At 29.8% G+C, this 21,789-nt stretch overlaps 2 protein-coding genes across 4 annotated transcripts; both read left to right on the top strand.

Moving 5' to 3' along the window:
* The first annotated feature begins 77 nt into the window (after positions 1 to 77).
* Positions 78 to 16,847, top strand: LOC138182126 (pyruvate kinase). 3 transcript variants are annotated; one of them, XM_069117719.1, is made up of 8 exons: positions 83 to 236; positions 5,022 to 5,057; positions 13,104 to 13,448; positions 13,727 to 13,913; positions 14,037 to 14,558; positions 14,693 to 15,031; positions 15,354 to 15,510; positions 16,498 to 16,847. In XM_069117719.1, the coding sequence occupies exons 2-8, from the start codon at positions 5,031 to 5,033 to the stop codon at positions 16,508 to 16,510; spliced, it is 1,590 nt and encodes a 529-aa protein (XP_068973820.1). In that variant the 5' UTR covers positions 83 to 236; positions 5,022 to 5,030; the 3' UTR covers positions 16,511 to 16,847. The 3 variants fall into 3 exon arrangements, with proteins under 3 accessions (XP_068973821.1, XP_068973820.1, XP_068973819.1); XM_069117720.1 differs by lacking the exon at positions 5,022 to 5,057 and having other exon boundaries at positions 78 to 236; XM_069117718.1 differs by lacking the exons at positions 83 to 236; positions 5,022 to 5,057 and adding an exon at positions 7,859 to 8,037.
* A 137-nt stretch (positions 16,848 to 16,984) lies between these two features.
* Positions 16,985 to 21,255, top strand: LOC138181439 (pyruvate kinase). Its single transcript, XM_069116221.1, has 9 exons — positions 16,985 to 17,289; positions 17,724 to 17,865; positions 18,278 to 18,516; positions 18,659 to 18,836; positions 19,107 to 19,325; positions 19,405 to 19,580; positions 19,910 to 20,140; positions 20,236 to 20,458; positions 20,966 to 21,255. Exons 1-9 carry the CDS (start codon positions 17,224 to 17,226, stop codon positions 21,178 to 21,180), a joined length of 1,689 nt encoding a protein of 562 aa, XP_068972322.1. The 5' UTR covers positions 16,985 to 17,223; the 3' UTR covers positions 21,181 to 21,255.
* Positions 21,256 to 21,789: the final 534 nt, after the last annotated feature.

Below are 21,789 nucleotides of genomic sequence, written 5' to 3'. Positions count from 1 at the left end.
TCGATAAGAACTTTTATGAACATTTTGAATGCACATGATCTTTTGCGTTGAAAATCAGTCTAGAGGTACAAGATGGGCGCACTAGGAAATAGCGACTAGCGACAGCGACCTTTCGTGTCCTTAAACATCAGTTTCTTGTAAGCTGTGGGCGTGTTAGTTTGGTTTTTACAGACGTCTGATCTGATCATTGGTTTCTGTCTCATTAAATTCGAGTTTGTTTCAACAGTTTTGGCAAGGTAATAGTTAAAATAAATTATGTAGTTTTATAAAGTAATGCATCATAAAGTGATATAAATTTTGCTGTCGCTTTAATGATTATAACCTTAAGAATTTGTATACTTTAAGTAACTTTTTCTATATCATTGTAACTATCGATAGAAGTTCCAACTTTTACTTATTCTTTTCATTTAATAGGGTTTTACTTAATTTTCATTGTATGTATGTATTACCACATGGATCTTATTCAGGAATACGTGATATTTATAACAAATATATAGCCAGAACAACGAATATCGTTTTGACCTTGAAACAATAAATTCTTTTAAATTGCTTTCTAAAAATTCGGTACCATGTTTGAAAGTAATCTTGAATCATTTTTATACTTTATGATATTTGTATAAAATTCTTTTCCAAAATTGTTTTTTTGTTTATTCTAGATACAATTAAAATTTCAGTTAATGTATTTGAGATTAACTATTCTTTCTTTTGTTTAATCTATATTAGCATTTTATATAATTTTTTATATATTCATAAAAGTGTAATAACAGTGTATAGAGTTTTTTTTTAATTAACTGTATAATAACTAATAAAAATAGAAAATATACTTATACACAAATCACAAAGTGGGTGTTATAATGCTGTAATTTACATTTCTGAATTTTTATATTTTTGATGATTAATATATCAGACATTTTAATTTGAATACATTTCTGATAAGTAATATATCAAATGGTTTTAGTTTGAACACATTTTTGAGGATTAATATGTCAAACATTTGTTGTTTAGTTTGTACAAATTCATCATTCCTTGCATATGTACAATATGACTACAAAGATATTTAAACTATATTTAAATTTTATATTGTGCATAAATACTTTACGTTATTAAAGTGTACAAATTTTATATGGATAAATAATAATGACATAATAGATAGATAATAATGAAATTAAATATTAACCCACAATTTCTACAAAAAATATATTTTTTTTAGATATACATATGTACTTTGATTCAAATTTGCATTTTTAAATTTTATGGTTACATAGGTAATATATAAGTCTTGTATGAATCTTAAATGAAGTATATATTAAAAAAATAGTATGAAGATTAAATTTATATTTCAAATAAATATTCCTTAGCTTTTTCGTTGAAATAATTTTTAAGATATAGTAATTTTCATATATATAAAAAAAGATGTCGTCTTTTCTTTAATGTAACGTTATTACATCTGGAATATCATAAATTATAATACAAATATGAAATAAAGCTTATAAGAGATACGAAATTGGTTGTCGTATAAAATAAAAATTCAAGTTATACATAAATGATAATATGAGTATATATTACTGGAATAAAAACCTAACGTCGTATCTTTGTTATGAAGTATACATATTTTGGTAGAAATTGACAAAGATTGTTATATTTTTCATGAATTTAATAATTTTTATATTCGAGAGGAACGAAATTTTACTTATAATATTGTTAGGAAATGTGAAGCGATTAGATTACTCGTCTTACACAAAAAAGTTTAATGAGGGAACAAATAATAAAAAATATATCAGTATGATATTTCAAATGCCACTTTGTAATGAAAAAGTTATATAATATAATAAAATTATATGCGTATGTGTGTGTGAAATTAATTCACTTTTTTAATTGGACATTTTATTGACCTATGAATAAATTGTAATATATTAAATTCTAAAAAAAGAATATCGAACATATAATTTGAAAAATACATGTTTGTGGTCGAAATATCATATTATAAAAGCATTGATATTCTGGTGATATTCGATAATCTTCTATAGTAAAGATTATCATGGAGTATGTTGCGGAATTTCTTCCGTCTAAAAAGGAAAAATAATGCATCTATGACTTGTAAATCACCGCGTTATAGCGAAGCTTTACGTCATGATTCCATAATAAGTTTATATCGCCAATTGCTTCAGTTGTTGAACTGAAGATTAGTTGATGAAACTTTACTGACACGATCTTTATGAAATTGTATGTGTGACACGATTTATAACACGCCACTATAGCGTGATGATTTTATCATCGCGCGTAATTAATCTCCTGTTTTGAAATTAAATCTAATTTCATTGATAATTGTTAATCAGATATGTCCTTATGTGTTTGCTGATAATTATTGGAAAAATGACTGCATTCAATAATTAATTATTTCAACGAATTTATAGATATATCATTTAAATACAGAAGTAAATACAATAGTTAACAATTTCTCTGCTAATGTATTTTACACAATTATTTTAATATTAAATATGAATTTTTGATATCTAGACTACGATGTTTTTTGTAATAAATTCGTGAAAATAGAAATTAAATGCGAAAAAGTATGCGTCTTCTTAATTTTTCGTATTTCTCAGAAATTTATTAGAAATTTACTGAATATAAATTTTTATTTTGTACGAAATAGTATACATTTATATATTTACGCTATATTACTGTACATTTTTGAGTATTTAAATAATAGTGATGTTAGAAATATTATTCCTAAATCTCTAATTGAAATATTTATTTATATTACTATAAACTTATTTCATCTGAAAGCATTTTATTAACTTGAAGTAGGTATTATATCTGTCTTAAGCACAAAAGTAAAGATAAAGAAGATAAATGGATACGCTCCATCGTCAGTAAATTTGGCTACCTGTACATACTTGTTTCTAACTACAATAAAGTATCAATAATTAGTAGTTAGTAAAAACAAGGAATCTACGAAACAGTTATTAAAATCACGAAATAAGAAAGAAACGCTTTGAATATGCTAAACAATTTATAAATTGGACACTCGATATCAAGAAAAAAGCACTATAGATCGAATTCCTGTTCCTCGATGCGATCGTGACCGAAATATGTATGTATGTAGGTCCTAGGGTACAGTACTCACAATAAAATATGGTACAAGTTACATCTTCATTTGGGAACATTTTTCCTTTGAACGAATAGAAGATATTGTAAAAATCGATGGAGCGTATTGGAATATAATTTTGTTTGGATTACACGTAGTTTAGAACACAAAGAAACGAGATGGTTATTTCGACGAACAAGATGTGTAGTAACATGAAACCTTTTTTCTTAGTAGTATCACTACAATTGAGTTAACGCTACGGTACAACAAGAAAAAAGAGAAAAGTTAGTTCCAGTGTTATGCTATATTGCCAAAATTTGCTATAGATATGTTATATAGATATGTTCGATTAATTATAAAAAATAAAATAGATACGCATCACGAAAGTTCATTAAACAATTTCATTAGTATAGAATGTCTCACTTAAATCGATTCCTGTGAATATCTTTAAAACTAATGGAGAATGTTTCGGATAAAAATTGAGAAATTTTTAGAAACACATAATTTGATGTGAATAATTTATATGTTGGTGGACATGTGTAGGACATATGATGGTCAACTTATATAAAACATGTTATTTTTCAAATCATTTCATCGTAGGTAATCTTCACAAAAGTTCGTCAAGATCATCAGACAATTTTGATATTGCATCGACAATGTTTATCTTATCCTGTTAAGTTTAATTTATTTCTGCATTTATTGTTTCGTTCGAACAAAGTGAGGATTTGCTTTTGTTGAAAACTAGATTACGTTAACTTGAAAAATGTTTGTTTAATGAACATATAATATTTCATAGAAATGTGACAGTAAAAATGAAACAAAAAATATATACGTGCATATACACATATTTTGTTATCAAACATATTATGTTGTTTTTATTTCTTAAGTTCGTAATTGTCAAAGAATCGTGTAATTCAGTTAATTAAAGACCCCAGATATTTTCAGACGATGGCGGCGAGTGCAGACGGATGATATACGTACATGTGTATTCCGTAAAAGCCAATATTTTTATTTGATTGTTCACGTTTTATTTTTATTAATTTGTATTGATTAATTCATTATTAATTTATTGCTTGATTAATTGTATATTAGTATCAATCTTTTTATTTGATATTGTAAATGAAGATATTGATAAGATATAAACGAATCATAGAAGAAATACGAACATTTCTTAACTATGATCGATAATTATTAGGTTAATGATGTTTATGTATTATCTGAACATTGCGTGAATCGCAAATTGCTTCGTTTGATGCGTGTTTTCTGCATTCCATACAATAGGCTATGTAAAGCTTAATATCGAAAGTTATTACTTCAATTTTTTAGGTACAATTTTGGCAACATTTGCTTAGAAGAACAACACATGCATCGTATACTTTATTTATTTGAATATAATTTCAATTTCCTGTATAATCTAATAGTAAATTAAATATACAAAGAGACTACTTAAAATTATACGAAGAATCAGCTTGATATAAAATTTTCGTTATACATACGTATAATGTGTTTCACTTAACTAAGGCAAGCTATCTAAATCTACGAGACATAGAAAAAGATATCGTAAGACAAATTCACAAACATTTTCTTTATCTTTACGACTTTTACTTTATTGAATTAATTTTTGATACTTTTTATATCATTAATGAAATGAAAGAACGCATTTGGTGTGGAAATTATAATTCTTTTGAATAAATGAATTAGAATGTCGTCATTTGAATTTTGCCGCACTTGCTGTATGCACTGGTACCGCCATCGTCTAAGACGTCCATTGGACGTTTTCGATTCCTCTATATACTTCCGTTTGTTCCGAAACTTCCGTTGCTTAAGCGATAAGCAGTTTATACCTTGTACATCAACGAATACAGTCAGACGTAGGCTTGCTGTCATCGAGCCAGTATTGCAACTAATTCCTGTGTCCTCTTTATTTGCGCAGCCTACCAAAATGGTCTGGGTTACCATCTACGATAAGGTATTATTGTGGACAACTGTTTTGCAATGGTTTTACTTTATGTGTTGCCACAGTTTCTTTTTCTTTTTAACTTCGATTTTCTGTCGCACGTATATTATTATTTCGTTAGCTTAGGCCATTACACGAATTGCGCTGAATGTTCGCGAATATGTGAAACTCTGTTTATATGAATGAAATGTTATGTGACTTACTCTTATGCTTCGCAGTCGCTACAAGCTCGCAACATTATTATGTGTTTAAGAGTAAATGTTTCGTGGAATTCCCTTATATGAACACGAACTCCTATTCACTGAACGAAAAATCACAGATGGTGTTCTACGAACGAACTTGTTTTTCAATAGATTCATATAAACGAAGTTTTACCGCAGTGTCCGATACGATTAAAAATTGTTATCGAATTTGATCGTAGCTAAATACACCGTTGTCGAGTGTAACAAATTATAAATAATATATTTGCATTGAGTTTCCTTTTTTGCATGCGATCCTTTCGCTTTATTTCAACTTTTAAAATGTAAAAGTCACTTTTAGATTTAAAAGTCACTATAGTATTTGGCACAATGTTTGTAATTAGAATTTCTAATTTACGAAAGTTAGTACGTACGTTAATCGGCAAAAATTTTCATATTTCAAAAGTTTAAACTGCTTAGGAAGTTAAAATGCTATTGTAAATATTATTCATAGACAAAGAGTTATGCGCAATTCTTGTCGAATATCACGATCGTGAAAGATAATGTAATGTTAGCAAACATTTTTGTCTTCGAATTTATCTCAATGCAATGATTCGATGACATTTTCCTTTTTATACTTTCTGCGATGTTTTTCTTTTTATTTAATTTGTTTTGCTTGTTTTACAATATCTTAATAATAATCGAAAGTAAATAATTATCGAATAAACGTGATAAGTATCTAGAGTTAACTTAGTTTTTGCATGACTTGTATCTGACCTGTGCTATGTGTGTTCTTCGCAGTATGAATTTTAATGTTTCCATTTTTTTTCACATAGTATATTGCCTAATGTATTCGTTAGAAATTGACTTTGAACGTTCTTCATTTTTTTAAGCATGTTAATTTATGTTTCTATAAGCTATATTACAAAATTTTAGAAGCTCATTGAATTTTGTAACAAATTCCAGTAATATGGGTAATATTGTTTTGTTATCATTAAATCAATAAATTCAAGATATGTAGAAAATTAAACATATAAGTGTACTACTTATGTGTTTACTAATTTCTATGTTATATAACTTTCAACAACTAAATAGTATCTTTTTTCAACCCAAAATACCCTCTTTATAACCTTTTAGTTTCCTACAAATCATATTTTTGTGCTTGTCAGCAGAATACAGAAAACTACCCAAGTCTGATTTTAATTGTCCGAATAACAACAAATTTTTCTCAAAAGACGTTATCGGACTTTACGCTCATTGTTATTGAGTTAATCTGTTTCTGGTACTATATATACAAAATTTGTCACAGAATATATACATGTACTGAATGTATATTACAAGTTTTAGAGAATATGTTACCACATTTACTGCTATTGGCACATACGTTGCGTATTTAAAATTTACATAGCTGATAAGTAGCCTCTCAATAATAACTACTGACGCAGTTGTTAAATTTTTTAGTTCACGCATTTTAACGAAAATATGTAGAGAGGCAAACAAAATCGTAAGAAATGAAACGAAAACAAATGTTATTAGTTAAACTAAAGATATCTCTGATAAAAGATATTCTGGCGAGAATTAGCTATATTTTAGTAATAGCGAATATGTTAAGTGTTCTGTGCTGAATAATACAATTATTTTGGTTTGCTTCTATGTTGATCTGTATGGATGGAATTTTTTAAGCGAAATTTCACCCACTTCTCAACCAGCTAGAGAGCTAAAATTTGAAACACATAACGCTCATTTTCGATGATAACATAATATCATTTCAAAAAATCGACAATTTTCTTTAGCTCACTTTTCTGTTTCTTTCTCTTCGTTTGTAAACTAATGCTCGATTTATAGCTTTGTTGTATTCGCATTCATATCGGTATCGTCACTTTAACGAAAATGGATGTAAAATCGATTTTTAACCCTATCTACAGTACCTATACATATCTATGGATAATTATTTACAAAGAGGCACGCCTCCTCGATCTTGATGAGCTTGAAATACGTAGTCAAGGCCATCATTCTGAACAACTTTTCCCTATATACGTATATATTCACAAAGAACTTCAATTAATTATTTGTATGTGACCCAGCCTAAACTCAACTCATCGATACTAATCATCTTTAATATGAAAATAAAGAAGGATAAATGAATGGGTTACATGTAAATTGGATTAGATTAATATTCGATCAGCGCGAGGCGGCCGGTAACGCTGTCATGACTTAATTTTATGTCATTGATTTTGTAAGTATAATCGCAAATTCGATTACTACCACTTAGTGTTATATATACAATATATTGACAAACATACTTTCATGTATAAGTCAAAAAGTAAAATCGTCCATGGATTATCGCTAAGTTGACTGTGGGATACACTTATACATATTTGAACGATGATACTCAGGTTGAGTGCTGACTCTAATTATTATTAGTATGTACGTGACGAACAGGCAGACAAGACGTACGGAACTTGTGAACAAAATTACCATTATATCGTAGAATTTTTATTTCGTCAACGGTATAATTTTGCTAATCGAATAACTGCATTTTTCGATATAATGGTGGAAATATTTTCCGGTTACGTAATATCAATTACGATACGTAACGATAAATTTAGTAATTAAAAATCGTAATATATGTATTTATTTCTCGCTAATTAGCCTTAATTTAAATAAAGATCTTAACAAATACATAATATTAAAAGTGTGTACATTGTGATAAAAGTGTTCTTGCCTGTATATCTGAGAACTTAAGATCGAGTGATCGCGACGGTAACATGTACAAGGGAAGGTTGTTCGGAATGATGACAGCATGTTTCAAGGTAATTCAAATCGATAAGAATAAATGTCTCTAAGTAAATATTAATTACCACAGTATGTAATACAAATAAGTAAATAGTCGGTGTATAGCAGTAATATAATGTAAAGTTTGAAAAAAAGACCATATTGGGAGAGTACTGTGTGATAATAGTCATTTATTATATTAAACTATAATACTTGAATAAATAATGCTTGAAGTTTACTGTGACTTTCATTTTTCTTGTGTACAACCTAATATTTATGTCCACGAAAGACACGATTCTGTATATTGATGGTTCTAAAGACTCCATAGATGTAATTGAAAATTGAATACATCTTCTATATTGTAATGTTTCAACAATGAAACTAGAAAAATTTCACAATCTTTCTTCATATCTATACAAAAAAATAATTATAAAATTTTGTGAAACAAATTTAAATAACTATCGGTCCCCGAAGTTTTGACATTTCAATTGGAGACACTCTGTGTATCATTTCGGTCAGCGATAAATTACACGTTTCACGGTAAACACTTCGTTTTTGCCTACTGGGTTAAACTAAAACTGAGAACGTAAACATTAGTAGTGATCGCTGCGTCAAAATGATAGCGCTGCTTCAAAGTTTTCCTTTTTCAGTTAGTGCGAAGACGTCAAACTGCTCATACGAGAAGATATTTAATACTGCGTGTTTCAATATCGAAATTTTGTGCAATTAAGAACAATGGGTCGTGGTAAAAAATTGAGTGATTGTGAAGTAACAGCAATTCATAATTTACGTGAAGAAAACTGTTCTATTTCTAAAATTGCGAAACAATTAAATCGTAGTCGGAAAGTTGTATACAATGTTTTAAGAAATGCAAAGGAGTATGGAAAGAAAAAAAGCACAGGTCGTCCAAAATTAAAAGCCGATCGTCAACGACGTGTGACTTTAACAAGTGCATCAAATTTTACTGCTATTGCAAGAGAAATTGTTGCAGAAGTTGGTGTAAACGCTAATGTGCGTAATGTACGATGTATTAGAAAAGAACGTAAATACGTAAAACGTCAAAAATTGATCACCACCACTAACGAGGCAACGTAAAGAAGCACGTTTACAATTTCCTAAAAGATATATGCTTTTGAGAGAGAAAAATGGCGAAGAGTTATTTTTAGTCAGAAAAAGTGATAGAACATAGATATTAACTTGCCGACTAGAAGGTGGTAGAAGAATAACGGTGTGGGCTGCGTTGGGTACTATGGAAACACTGATATTAAATTTACAAGTGGAAAGATGAAGAGCTCAAATTGTATTGCTTTAATAGACGAACAATTGAAGAAATACATTGTAATAATTCCGAACACAAACTTTATTTTCCAATAGAATAATACAAGTATTCACAAAGTAAAGTCAAAAGAATACTTCGGACAGCAAATTATCCAAGTTTTAGAATGAAAATGTTCGATGGTGGTCGCAACTAGGACTTGACTGAGATGGGCCACTTTAGAACTACAGCTGGACAGAACGGTGGTTGGACTACGTTCGGACAGAGCGACACGCCGACCACTTGCGACCACTCGCGGCTATTCGCTACTACTCGCAACCATGCAAGTACAAAACACGGTAGAATAGAGACGAGTGACTCGCGCGTGTTCTGCGAATGGTCACGAGTGGTCGGCGTGTCGTTCTGTTCGAACATAGTCCAACCACCGTTCTATGGTTCAGCTATGGTTCTAAAGTGGCCCGTCTAAGTCACGATCGTATATATTCGTGGTCTAAGTTGAGCCTCTACGAAAGATCAGTACGTGACAAGGGAAGATAATTTCACGGCGTTGAGAAATTTAAAAAATGCATCGAGCGAAACTGGATATCAAGCCGAAAGTTTGTTAAAAAATGATTTAAATATTTGCCAATGTATGACGTTTAATGACGTTTAATTGCTTATAAAAGCAAACGTTTGAGCTACGAAATAATATTTTTCTATACATATTAGGCATTTAGGCGTTGGATTTTTCGTTATTTTTCAATACGTATTGTAAAATAAAATTTTCTTGTAATATACGTATTCAAACATATCAAAATAATACACTATTCTTATTAAACGGTATAAAAGTCAAAAAGTAACGTTGTTTCGAAAGTTAAAAATATTCATATTTATATAGCGCGCTATCTTTTTGTCGCGAAGGATTATATGCATGACGTGCAAACTAATAGATGCATGTCAAGAGAACTTTACTCTTCTGTAAAAGCGTACATTTTTAAAACGTTTATCTTGTAACCATGTTATTTTCAGTGCCAAGTAATAACGTAGATACATGACCTTTAAATGAATCTTTTTACTAGATCAACATTCGCATTTTTTATTTCGATTAATCTCAACATCTATACTAATCAGCATGCAATAAATATCAATGACAAATTATTCATTCAAACTAAAGGGTTTAAAAAAATATTTTCTATTATTGGCGTATGTGCAATTTCAGTAAGTGTTCGTAAATATTCAGATCTGATTGAAAAATACAATACAGTTAGAAATATGATGAAATTAACTTACTGAGCTTACAACAAAATGTAACTTCCTAATAAATTGTAAGCAGTCTTGTCCTTAACACGGTCTGTATCATATGAAGGACTATGAAGGTCAAGATAATTAGCAGAAAGTTTTTCCTCAATTAAGATAAATGTCTAGGTGACTTGAAGGTCACCAAAATGTTTGTTTTTCCTTGTGCACTTCGTAGATACTAACGAAATAAATTAGCGTTTTTTTTATTACTAGTATTAGCTATTTACCAATTAACAAAGACCAATTAATAGCATTCCTATTTATTTGTTTAACCTGAAATTATGTTACAACTAAAGCAACAAATAATTTGAAATAATCACAAGATGAATCATTATTATCATTGTATACGTACCTAATAGTTTTAGATAACCAATTCCTATGATTTTTGTATTATACGTGTATTAGCTTTAATTTGGATTCATTGCATTCTTTGAGCGACTTCTCTCGAAGAATAAAAGCATCATAAATTTAAAGTAAAATAAATTTCCTTAGTAAATACATGTTTTTTAATGAATGAGTTTAATTTAAAATAATATATGCTAAGCATGGGTTAGGTTGTGATCATCGACAACCATCTTACCGACAATGATGAACGTTTGTCTGTCGAGTTATCTATAACTCTAAACGGCAAGCCTCAGGTAGAAGTGTTCAAAAAAGTATCAGAACGTAGTGTGCTCTTCACAACTGACGAGAATATACACATTTTGATGGAAACAAAATGTTTAGAAATATTTGTTATTTTCAATAATTGACAAATTTTATAATCTAATTTATTTTTTAACTTGTATCTAGTATATGGTTAAAAATTCTTTGTTTAGATGAGTATTGTATTCATTTTTTATTCCCTTAAAACAAATTAATTATGATTTATATTATAATATATTTTAAGTTAATTTTAAGCTAAATAATTATTCAAATGTATGCAAGCTTAGTTCATTTACGTACGACATACGGTTTATACCGGTTTTATAATATATGCTCTATTTAATGTTTCGTACGCAATTGTTTCCCAAGCCATAGGTCGTTTTAAAAAATGTTTCAAATAAAACTTACCCTGTTTCGAGAGAGGGAGGGGATCTTATCATGGCCACAAATCTAGATGGATGCACTTCCATAATTTCAAGGTGGCCTTTGTTTTTTTTATGCAGTACTGTATGTTTTTATTTAGGTAGGCGTATACCCCGTTTCGTGACGAATTCATCGACCCATAACGTGTTGGTATTCTAAAGTCATCCAAAATCATTTATTGTCATTTAAAATTTACTATTTTCCTATCTCCTGTATTCAAAAGAATAATTTTGGCCGTCGATACAATTATTTACTCTATCCCCAAATGATAGCTCGACTCTTCTCAAAGCGATAGAATTAATTCTTCTAACTTCCTCGTATTCACTTAAAATCACAAGCAGATCGACAATTTCATTAAGCGTATAATGCACTATAGTAAAGCAGATGGTTACTGAAAGGAAGCACACGTAATACTATTTGCAATAACACTGATTCCTTCGAAGCAACTGTAACAGAAACTGAGAAGATCTGCCTAGCAGCAGATTATAGATAAGAATAAGAAGGAAAAAATAAAAATAATGATAAATCGCATCATTAGTGTGATTTCGATTCATGTTTACATCCTAATGGACGCACTACTCCGGTAAATCAAATCTTGGGGACGTCTAACGAAGGCAAATTTTGAATGGCAATAAATAACGTTCAATAACTTTGGAACACCAACATTATAGGTTGATAAGTTCGCTACGAAACGGGATATACGCCTACCTAAATAAAAACATATGGTTTCGTACAAAAACAAAAAAAGGTCACCTTGAAATTAGGAAAGTGCGTGTACCTAAAGGAGATTTGCGGCCACCGTAAGATCCTCTTCTCTCCTTTTCTCCCGAAACAGAGTAAGTTTTATTTGAAACTTCAAATGGAACATCCTGTATGTATATATACATAAGTAATTACGATACTTTAATCTCATGTTATGCATACCTCAATAGAACGGAGGCTTGTAGTTATAATCAACCTAAATTTTATGAAGTATGTCTATTGTTTGCTTTGCCATTTTAAACAGATCTTTATGTTAATAGTTAAACGAATTTCCCTGGTATTATATAATAGTAATTTTGTTTGCACAGTTTTATGTAAACACCACTTTAAATTTAAATTCATCGATATTATAATAATAAGATGTAGTAGTTTATAGACTCCTGTGTGAGGGTTACAAGACATTCCCTTTACGTCTTAACCACGCTTTAAAAACACAATTCCATGTGAACGAATTACGCCTTATGAGCACCTTTACAGCTTATATACTATTATAATAGTAATTGCATTTACTTGCACATATTAGATTTTATTTGCTAATTAAGAAACAAGTATGCAGTGCTTTTTTAGACAATTTTTTTTACGTAGTAACTACTTTTATAGTTAAATGTTACGCAGAGTCTAGCGATGCTTTAAACTATTAAATGTTTGAATTGTTTTTAATAATCTTGAAATATTTCCTATGAAAACAGAATTAAATTTAATCGTTATGTATCTTCGCAGATGGCTGGAAAGCCGAACACGCAAGTTTTGTATGCTCAAAGCCATTTAGATCATATGTGTGCCTTGGACATCGACAGCCATGCGTCGTTCGTCCGTCTTTCGGGAATTATTTGCACGATCGGACCGGCTTCAAGATCGGTCGAAACTCTCGAAAAGATGATTGAAACGGGCATGAATATCGCTCGATTAAATTTTTCTCATGGCTCTCATGAATACCACGCTGAGACTATTAGCAACGTACGAAAAGCGCAGAAGAACTTATCCAGTCGATCAGGCATTAACGTTCCTGTAGCAATTGCTCTCGATACAAAAGGTCCTGAAATCCGTACTGGACTTTTGGAAGGCGTACGTAACTCATTTATTTATTCGTATATTGGATGATAATACAGTAATTCGAAGTATTTCAAGATCTTTCAAGATCTTTCAGAGCCACTACCACACAATCACACATAAATTATGAAAATAAAAAGTTTAAATATTCAAAAATATTCTGTCTATTTACAATATCCTCGTCGAGAAATTTTTTAATGAAAATATGTAGTGTGATAGGATTTTTCACGCATCCTATATCGTGTAAGACATAAAATTAACATATAATACCTAATTGTTTATTACTTTCTCAGGGTGGATCTGCTGAAGTCGAATTACTTAAGGACCAAACGTTTAAATTATCTACCGATAAGGCATACATGGAAAAAGGCAATGCAAATCTTGTTTACGTAGATTACGAGAATATTTCTAAAGTACTGAAAGTTGGAAGTCGCGTTTACGTTGACGATGGTTTGATTTCCCTCATAGTTACTGCAGTCAGTACGTATCATTTCTCTACGTATATTCTTCTTTCCTTTTCTATGTTTAAAAAATATACAATTTTAGTGGATTTCAATTTAATTAAAGTGTAAAGTTTTAATTAAAGTGTATTGAATATTTTAGATCCTGATGTGATTGTAACTACTGTTGAAAATGGTGGAATGTTAGGTTCTCGCAAAGGTGTCAATCTACCTGGATCACCAGTAGATTTGCCAGCTGTTTCTGAAAAAGATAAATCTGATTTGAAATTTGGTGTTGAACAAGACGTTGATATGATCTTTGCGTCATTTATAAGAGATGCTAAAGCTTTAACGGAAATTCGCGCAATTCTTGGTGAAAAGGGAAAGAACATTAAAATAATATCCAAAATTGAAAATCAACAAGGAATGACAAATCTTGATGAAATTATCGACGCTTCTGATGGTATTATGGTAGCACGTGGTGATCTTGGTATTGAAATACCACCAGAAAAAGTATTCTTAGCACAGAAATCTATGATCAGTAGATGTAATAAAGTTGGGAAACCAGTAATTTGTGCTACGCAAATGCTTGAGTCTATGGTGAAGAAACCACGTGCAACTAGAGCTGAAACATCAGATGTAGCTAATGCTATACTTGATGGTGCAGATTGTGTCATGTTATCAGGTATAAATTATTTAATTACTGTATTATTAATTCATAATAAGCGATTATCATCCATATATAATTTCTTAATTAATCTGCTAAATTTGTATTTATTAGTATTTACATAAATATGTAATTATTTATTGTTTCAATAGGTGAAACTGCCAAAGGAGATTACCCACTGGAGTGTGTGCGCACAATGGCTAACATCTGTAAAGAAGCGGAGGCTGTAATTTGGCAGACACAAATTTTCCAAGATCTTACTCGCAAAGCACTACCACCAATTGATGCTACTCATGCTATCGGAATCGCTGCTGTAGAAGTATCCGTAAAATGTGCAGCTAGTGCTATTATAGTAATCACAACTACCGGCCGTTCAGCGCACATAGTTGCAAAATACAGACCACGTTGTCCAATTATAGCAGTAACTAGATTCCATCAAGTTGCACGACAAGCACATCTTTATCGTGGCATTTTGCCCCTTTATTATGAAGGTACTAACCAGAAAATAGTACATTACAGGCTTTGAGATTGAATTAAGATTGCTAACTAGATATATTTTATATAAATAAATTGTTAGGAAGAGGAATTAATGAAGAAGTGATGAATATATTGAATTCCTATGGTTAACATTATTATTAAACTTGAATTTTTTTATTCAAAAGAAATGTACTAAATAATCCAACTAAATGACGTTTACTAAGTAATGTAGAATAAAACTTTTCTAATAAGAGTATAAATATAATTTAAATATGAAAACTTTGTATATAATTATGTTATAATAATTATTTCACTTTTTTTATTTCTTATGTGTAGAAGCGCCATTAGCTGATTGGGTGAAAGACGTTGATGTACGCGTCCAGTGTGGTTTGAAATTCGGCAAAGGCCGTGGTTTCATTAAATCTGGAGATTCAGTTGTAATTGTCACTGGTTTGAAACAAGGCCCAGGATTTACGAATACACTTCGTATTGTGTACGTAGATATAGAAGTTCCCCGAGATGATGATGCATGTACTATACGTAGTGATACAGATAGTTATGAATCTATTATGTAATTTCTGCATTTATTGTATGCAGTCCATTGATATCAATTGCTAATTTATTTCGCTTGCACTTTGCAAACATACAAATTTATTACATTATATGTGCCCATTTTAACAAAGCTTATTAAACAGAAGAAAATAGTTGGTCTAATTAACATTTATGTATTTGGCTTTGTTAATAACGTTTTGTGTATTAATATTATGTTGTGTATTAATAATATATTTCAATATTTTCACGAAAGTGAAGAATATTTTTCAGAAAACATGCGGTGAATTTTCAGTTTGTATAAAAATATATCGTTCTGCTTAATGAAATAGAAAATAGTTAAAAAATAATATTATCTACTTTTAAATTATAAATTGCATTAAAAAGATTTGTTTCAATTTGCATTAATGTTTTCTATTTTATTATCGTAATTTAAATTTATGAAAATTTTTCATCGGAAGAAAGTTTTTATCTGTTCTAATTATCAATAAAGTAAAATTTGAAAAAATCGGTTCAAATTGATATATCTTTGGGTGTACTTTATTTTAGTGAGGGCTAATATATCAAAACATATCTTATATTTGTCCTGGTAACGATCGTATTCTTTTCAGTTCTTAGCAGTTTCCAATGAAAATTTTAAATCATCAATAGGTATTTTATTTAAAAAGTGTGATTTAATTCCCATTAATTTTTTATACTAATAATTTTATTGAATATATAGATTCACAAATAATAATTAAAAAATTGTTTGAAATATACTATAGCAAACTGTACATACTGAAAAGTACTAGAATGTAAATGTTGTTTTTGTCTTACCTTTTGTGTCCTTAACTATTGTATTTTTACTTTTAACGAATTAACTTTCATATTTTTTATTTTTTACTCTTAAAAACTCATGATATAATTTTAATATTTATTTTTCTTTTTTTAGGACGGTTGAATAAATGTGCACTGGCTGTATTGTAAAGAGCAGGAGATACTAAATAGCTTTAGATTTTGAAAATTTAATATGTAACTTACATTGTATGATGATGTATGATAAACTTAGTAAAATCATTGAAAGGATAACAATCTAAAGATGCCAGTAGCTGCAGTATTAATATCATTACAATGTACCTCCATAAATACAGCACACCAAAATGTATATATATATACATATGTATTTACATGTGTATACGTGTATGTATATCAGGTTTTACGTATATATATGTAAATGTACATATACATGTACACAATCCCATTGTTCAATAATAAAGTACAATAATTATTTGAAATAGTAAATTATTGAAACTTGAATTATTGTTCGCCAAATGAAACGCTATGCTTGATTCTTTATCTTCTGCAGGAAACATAAATAAAGAAATTTATTTTACTTTCATGCGCTTTTTTATTTTCGTTTTAAAATTACTCATAAACATAACAAACTTCAAATTCTAACATCTTGTATTAAATTTCAAAAGACTGAACTACCTTCTTATATCAGAGCATGCAGTGTTCAAATTTTTTAATAACCACAACATGTAACCTGACCACTTATAAATCTCTACCAAATTACTAATAAAATGGACAAATAACTTACAGTTCCCATTCTTAATAATCACATACATCTCTTTAAGCTTCGAAGGATACACAATTGTAACATATACTGAATTACACAATGTTATGTACCAATGACATTGCACCAGCAACTAAATGGATAAAATCATGCCGCCGAATGCCATGGGTACTATTTTTATAATTGACATTTTTGTACCTAATACAGATTAGTTGATTAATTATCATGATTAAACGTACTGAATTTATACAATTATGGTTTTATTTTTTAATTCAAAATTTTCTATTTACTTTCATAAAAATTTAGCGTTATGTTTTGAAACATTTTCCTTTTTCTTCAATACAGTTCTAATATTTTAATACAAAACAATAAAAATCATAAAAATATCATACAGGGAACAAAGAGAATAGAATGTAAAGCTAAATACGTTTGCACAACGAAATAGAAAATAAGTTGCGTTGATTATAGTAAAAATATAAGTAATACGCTAATGTCCCATATTTGTTATGTTATAACTTTTTGCTTTTATGCTTTTGATTCATTCCAATCTGATCTCATAAAATATGTTTTTTAAATTTGTCAATTTATCTCGTAATACACAGATGATAAATCTTGAAGATCAGTATATAACAGATGATCAAGTAAAAGCAGCATATCAAAATACACGTCTTGAACACAACATACAACTTGATATCAATTCCAGCCCTAAACTAGCAAGGCTTACACGAATTATGGTTACCCTAGGTGAGCAAACATTTGTGTCATTTTTAGTCTTTTAATACAAATTGCTTTTGATAAGAAGATACCGTAAGATGCTCGGATAAACTTTAGTTATATGTTCCTAAATAAAAAATTTTTGATTTTTCAAAACTAGATATTTGAAATTATATTTACAATGACTAAAACGATGTCCATAAAGTACATTCTTTTAAAATATTATTTCCTTTAACAAGTGCCTTCAGTTTGTCTTTCAATTTTTAGATACAATCATTGCTTACCATAAAACATTAAATTTTTAAAATCTGGCTACCTCATACGTAGTGACATTCCTTTGATTATTGGGTTATATTATTTAAGTTTATTATAAAGGAATAAATAAGTAAACTCTAGATATGAACAGAGTGTATACTGTAAAATATCTTATATATTTAATAAGGCATGGCGAACTCTCATCCTGACGCCGTCGTTAATATGATGATGGCTGGTGCGAACATAGTTCGTTTGAATATGTCTCATGAAACAGAGAAATGGCATGCAATCACTGTACAGTCTGTTAGAGAAGCAGGAAATAGAATGTATGAATTGACGACGGAGGTTTACCCCTTGGGAGTTGCAATGAATCTCCAGGGTCCCGAAATAAGAACGGGTGTATTCCGTGGTGATGAGAAGAGTATAGTATGATTATTATCTAAAACCACTTGAATCAAGATATTTATTGACGATATTGTTTAATACATGTATATTGTATATGTTTCAGTAAAATTGTTACATGGCATTCTATGTGGTGATTGTATATACTGAGTATTAATATTTATAGGGATACGCTAAATTAGAGGAAGGTAAAATGGTAAAATTGGTAACGAACAATATCGCAAAACGTGGAGGGTGTGCTACATGTTTTTGGATTTCTTACCTTGAATTACCTCGCGTATGTCGGGTAGGAGATAGGATATTGATTGATCGAGGCGCTGCTCTATTACAAGTCACCTGTATCCGTTAGTTACACTTACCCTATGTTGATAAATTAATAACTAAATGGATAAATTAGTTGTGAATGTTTTAGATTTAAAATGTTTTAGATTCAAATTTTCGCTATGGTTGCTGGAACTACCTTTCGCTGATTGTAAAATATAAATTTAAGAAAATAACAGTAGTATTAATAATAATTTATTTTAGCTTTTGATCAAGAAATAGAGCTTGATTTACAAAACATTAATATGCATACGATATAAACATTAATAGAAACCAAAATACTTTCAACGCAGATGAAGAAGCTGTAACTTGTAAAATAATTAAAGGTGGTATTGTAAGGGATAACAAATTGGTGCAATTACTAGACAGTGTAGTTTCATTGCCACAAATTTCGGAAAAAGACACTGAACATATGAAATTGGCTTCAATGTTAGAATGTGATTTCCTTATAATGAATCATACACGTAACGAGAAAATGTTGTACGGCATTAAAAGTCGCTTGAAGAAAATGGGTATGGATAAACTGTACATAATTCCAATGATTTGTTCGATGCACAACATTGATATTACGCTAATCGATACTGATTAAAGGTGTTACTAAAATTTGCGTTATGGCAAAGATCTCAACTCAGCAAGGATTCGAAAATTTCGATGAAATTTTACATTCAGCTGATGCTATTCTTCTCGATAGAAACAATATTGAAATAGACGTAGGGAATGAAAAACTATTTTTAGTCGAAAAAATAATTATTGCGAAGTGTATAAAGGTAAGCTTTTATTAATAAATATTTACCTTGCATAACTTCACTGTAAATTCTTTAGAATACTATGTAATTCAATTCCGTAACAAAACAGATTTGCCATAATGATAGAAATTTACAAATTGTCAATACGAATATCTGTCTCAAAAATTTATGTTCCTTTTAAATCGAGTTTTTGTTTTTGTAATTAGGTAATGTATAAATAAAAAGAGAGAGGAATTGTTCAGAAATTATATTAATTAATCGTAGCTAATATTTAACGAAACCAGCAAGCTATAATTCTCAAGATCATGATCCATAAATAAATTTCTACTTTGCTTTTTCCTTTCCTATAGATAGGAAAACCAATTGTATTAGGGTTTCAAGTATATAATAACGAACAGTTAAATATTGATATGAATTTAATTGCGCATGCTGTTTTAAATGGAGTCGATGCAATTTTTCTGAAAACTGGTGCTATGAATATGAAAGATACTACTAAATTATTAAGAGATGTCGATATAGTATGCAGAGAAGCTGAAAGCGCTCGGTGGCAAAAGGAAATTTTCGATGAATTAAGCTACAAGGTAAGGATATTCAGTGGAATTAAACTGATATTATTATAATTCGATTTTTCGTAATACAATATGCATTGATATGAAGATATTTTGTGCGAAAATAGGTGCCAATACCTCTAGATCCTTTACACGCTATCATAGTTGGAGCAGTTGAGACATCGATAAAATCAAATGCAGCAGCAATTGTCGTTACTACAACAACAGGACGCAGCGCTGTTTTATTATCAATGTATCGTCCTAAATGTCTAATTCTTGCAGTTACTCGTTATGGAGTAGTTGCTAGATGGCTACAGCTGTATTATGGTATCCATTCTCTTCATTACAGAAGTAAATATATCTTATGTTTTTCCTTAAAATAAATATATTATCCTTTTCGTTTCTTCATATGTATGGATGTACACATATGTTTTTTATTATACAGAGTCCGCAAGGGTTTAACGACTAAACCTTACCAGTATATTCTATGAGTAGAGTTGAGTAAAAAACGTTATATAAACGTAGATCGTTTAAAGTTTTATTAAAAGGTTGTAATATAAAAATACGAAATGTACCAAGAGAACAATACTTTTCCTTTCAATATCGTTTCCACTTTCACGGCATTAGATTTTTATGCGTGGATAATTTTCTAAAAGAAAGATACATATATCAAAGTATTTGTAACTGTAGCGAATTCATATAGACAGTTGATAATTTTATTGTGATGAAACTAAATCAAACGAGTTTCGCAGCGTAATAAATTAAATTTCTTATCGCTGTCTTATAATACAATTAGTACTAATGGTTTAGTCCTTTAGTAAAAATTATTATATTTAATATATGTAATTATCAATACAGCGGAGCCCTTGTCTGATTGGGGTAAAGACATGCAAACTCGAATACAGACTGGTATCGACTCTCTCCGAAGAAAAGGGTACATTAGAGTTGGCGATGCGATCGTGATTGTTAGTGGATGGCGTCAAGGAGCAGGCTTTACAAACTGCATACGTATAGTTTATGTGTCACCTGGACACATGGAAAATCAAATAGCGGATTTCGAGCCTTGCTGGTGAAATATATCCCTTTTTTTAATTCAAATAAAACAATTTTATCATGGTTGAAACAATTAATAAAACATTTTTAATTAACACTTTAGTTGTTTCTTTTGAACAACTTTTTAGATATTGTTTAACTTTATTAAGTTTTTATAACATGTATCTATGTACTCTTAATTCCTGCCTGAATCATTTCTTTCTGTTAATACACTGACTTCGGATATTTTTTCAATTGAAATATACTGAGCGAATCAGTCCTTCTACAGTTTCACTAAGATATTTATGTTATATAACATTTATTAGACATTAGTTCGATACAAAATAATAATAATGTAATCGTAATAATTATATATATAAGGCAAAGATCAGTCTCTAGTATTCAGTATCGTGATACCATCTTTTCTTTGCATCCCGCCTGCTACTCAGTTCGCCGTAAGTCGAATACACGACAACATTAAGAAGAGAGAGAAAGAAACAAAGACAACCAGGTTCGGACTATATTTACATGATGGCGTCACGCAACGAATCCTAACTACTTGATTGAAGCGCTTTACTGCAGTAGGTGATCAACATCGTCCGGTCACTAAGAGTCTTATCCCACCAGGAGAGTTTTCAGTCCTGTGTATA

The sequence above is a fragment of the Bombus flavifrons genome, chromosome 7 (genome assembly GCF_040668555.2).
Source record: "Bombus flavifrons isolate JBK064 chromosome 7, iyBomFlav1_principal, whole genome shotgun sequence".
In the NCBI taxonomy this organism is placed as follows: Eukaryota; Metazoa; Arthropoda; class Insecta; order Hymenoptera; family Apidae; genus Bombus; species Bombus flavifrons.
This window is presented reverse-complemented; position numbering and strand designations above follow the sequence as displayed.

Coding starts and splice junctions, on each gene's coding strand:
- LOC138182126 (XM_069117718.1), top strand. CDS start 7,993: ATGTACAAGGGAAGGTTGTTCGGAATGATGACAGCATGTTTCAAG. Junction 13,914..14,036: donor CCTCATAGTTACTGCAGTCA/GTACGTATCATT, acceptor TGAATATTTTAG/ATCCTGATGTGATTGTAACT. Junction 14,559..14,692: donor AGATTGTGTCATGTTATCAG/GTATAAATTATT, acceptor TTGTTTCAATAG/GTGAAACTGCCAAAGGAGAT.
- LOC138181439 (XM_069116221.1), top strand. CDS start 17,224: ATGTTATGTACCAATGACATTGCACCAGCAACTAAATGGATAAAATCA. Junction 18,837..19,106: donor ATTACAAGTCACCTGTATCC/GTTAGTTACACT, acceptor CTTTCAACGCAG/ATGAAGAAGCTGTAACTTGT. Junction 19,581..19,909: donor TTATTGCGAAGTGTATAAAG/GTAAGCTTTTAT, acceptor CCTTTCCTATAG/ATAGGAAAACCAATTGTATT.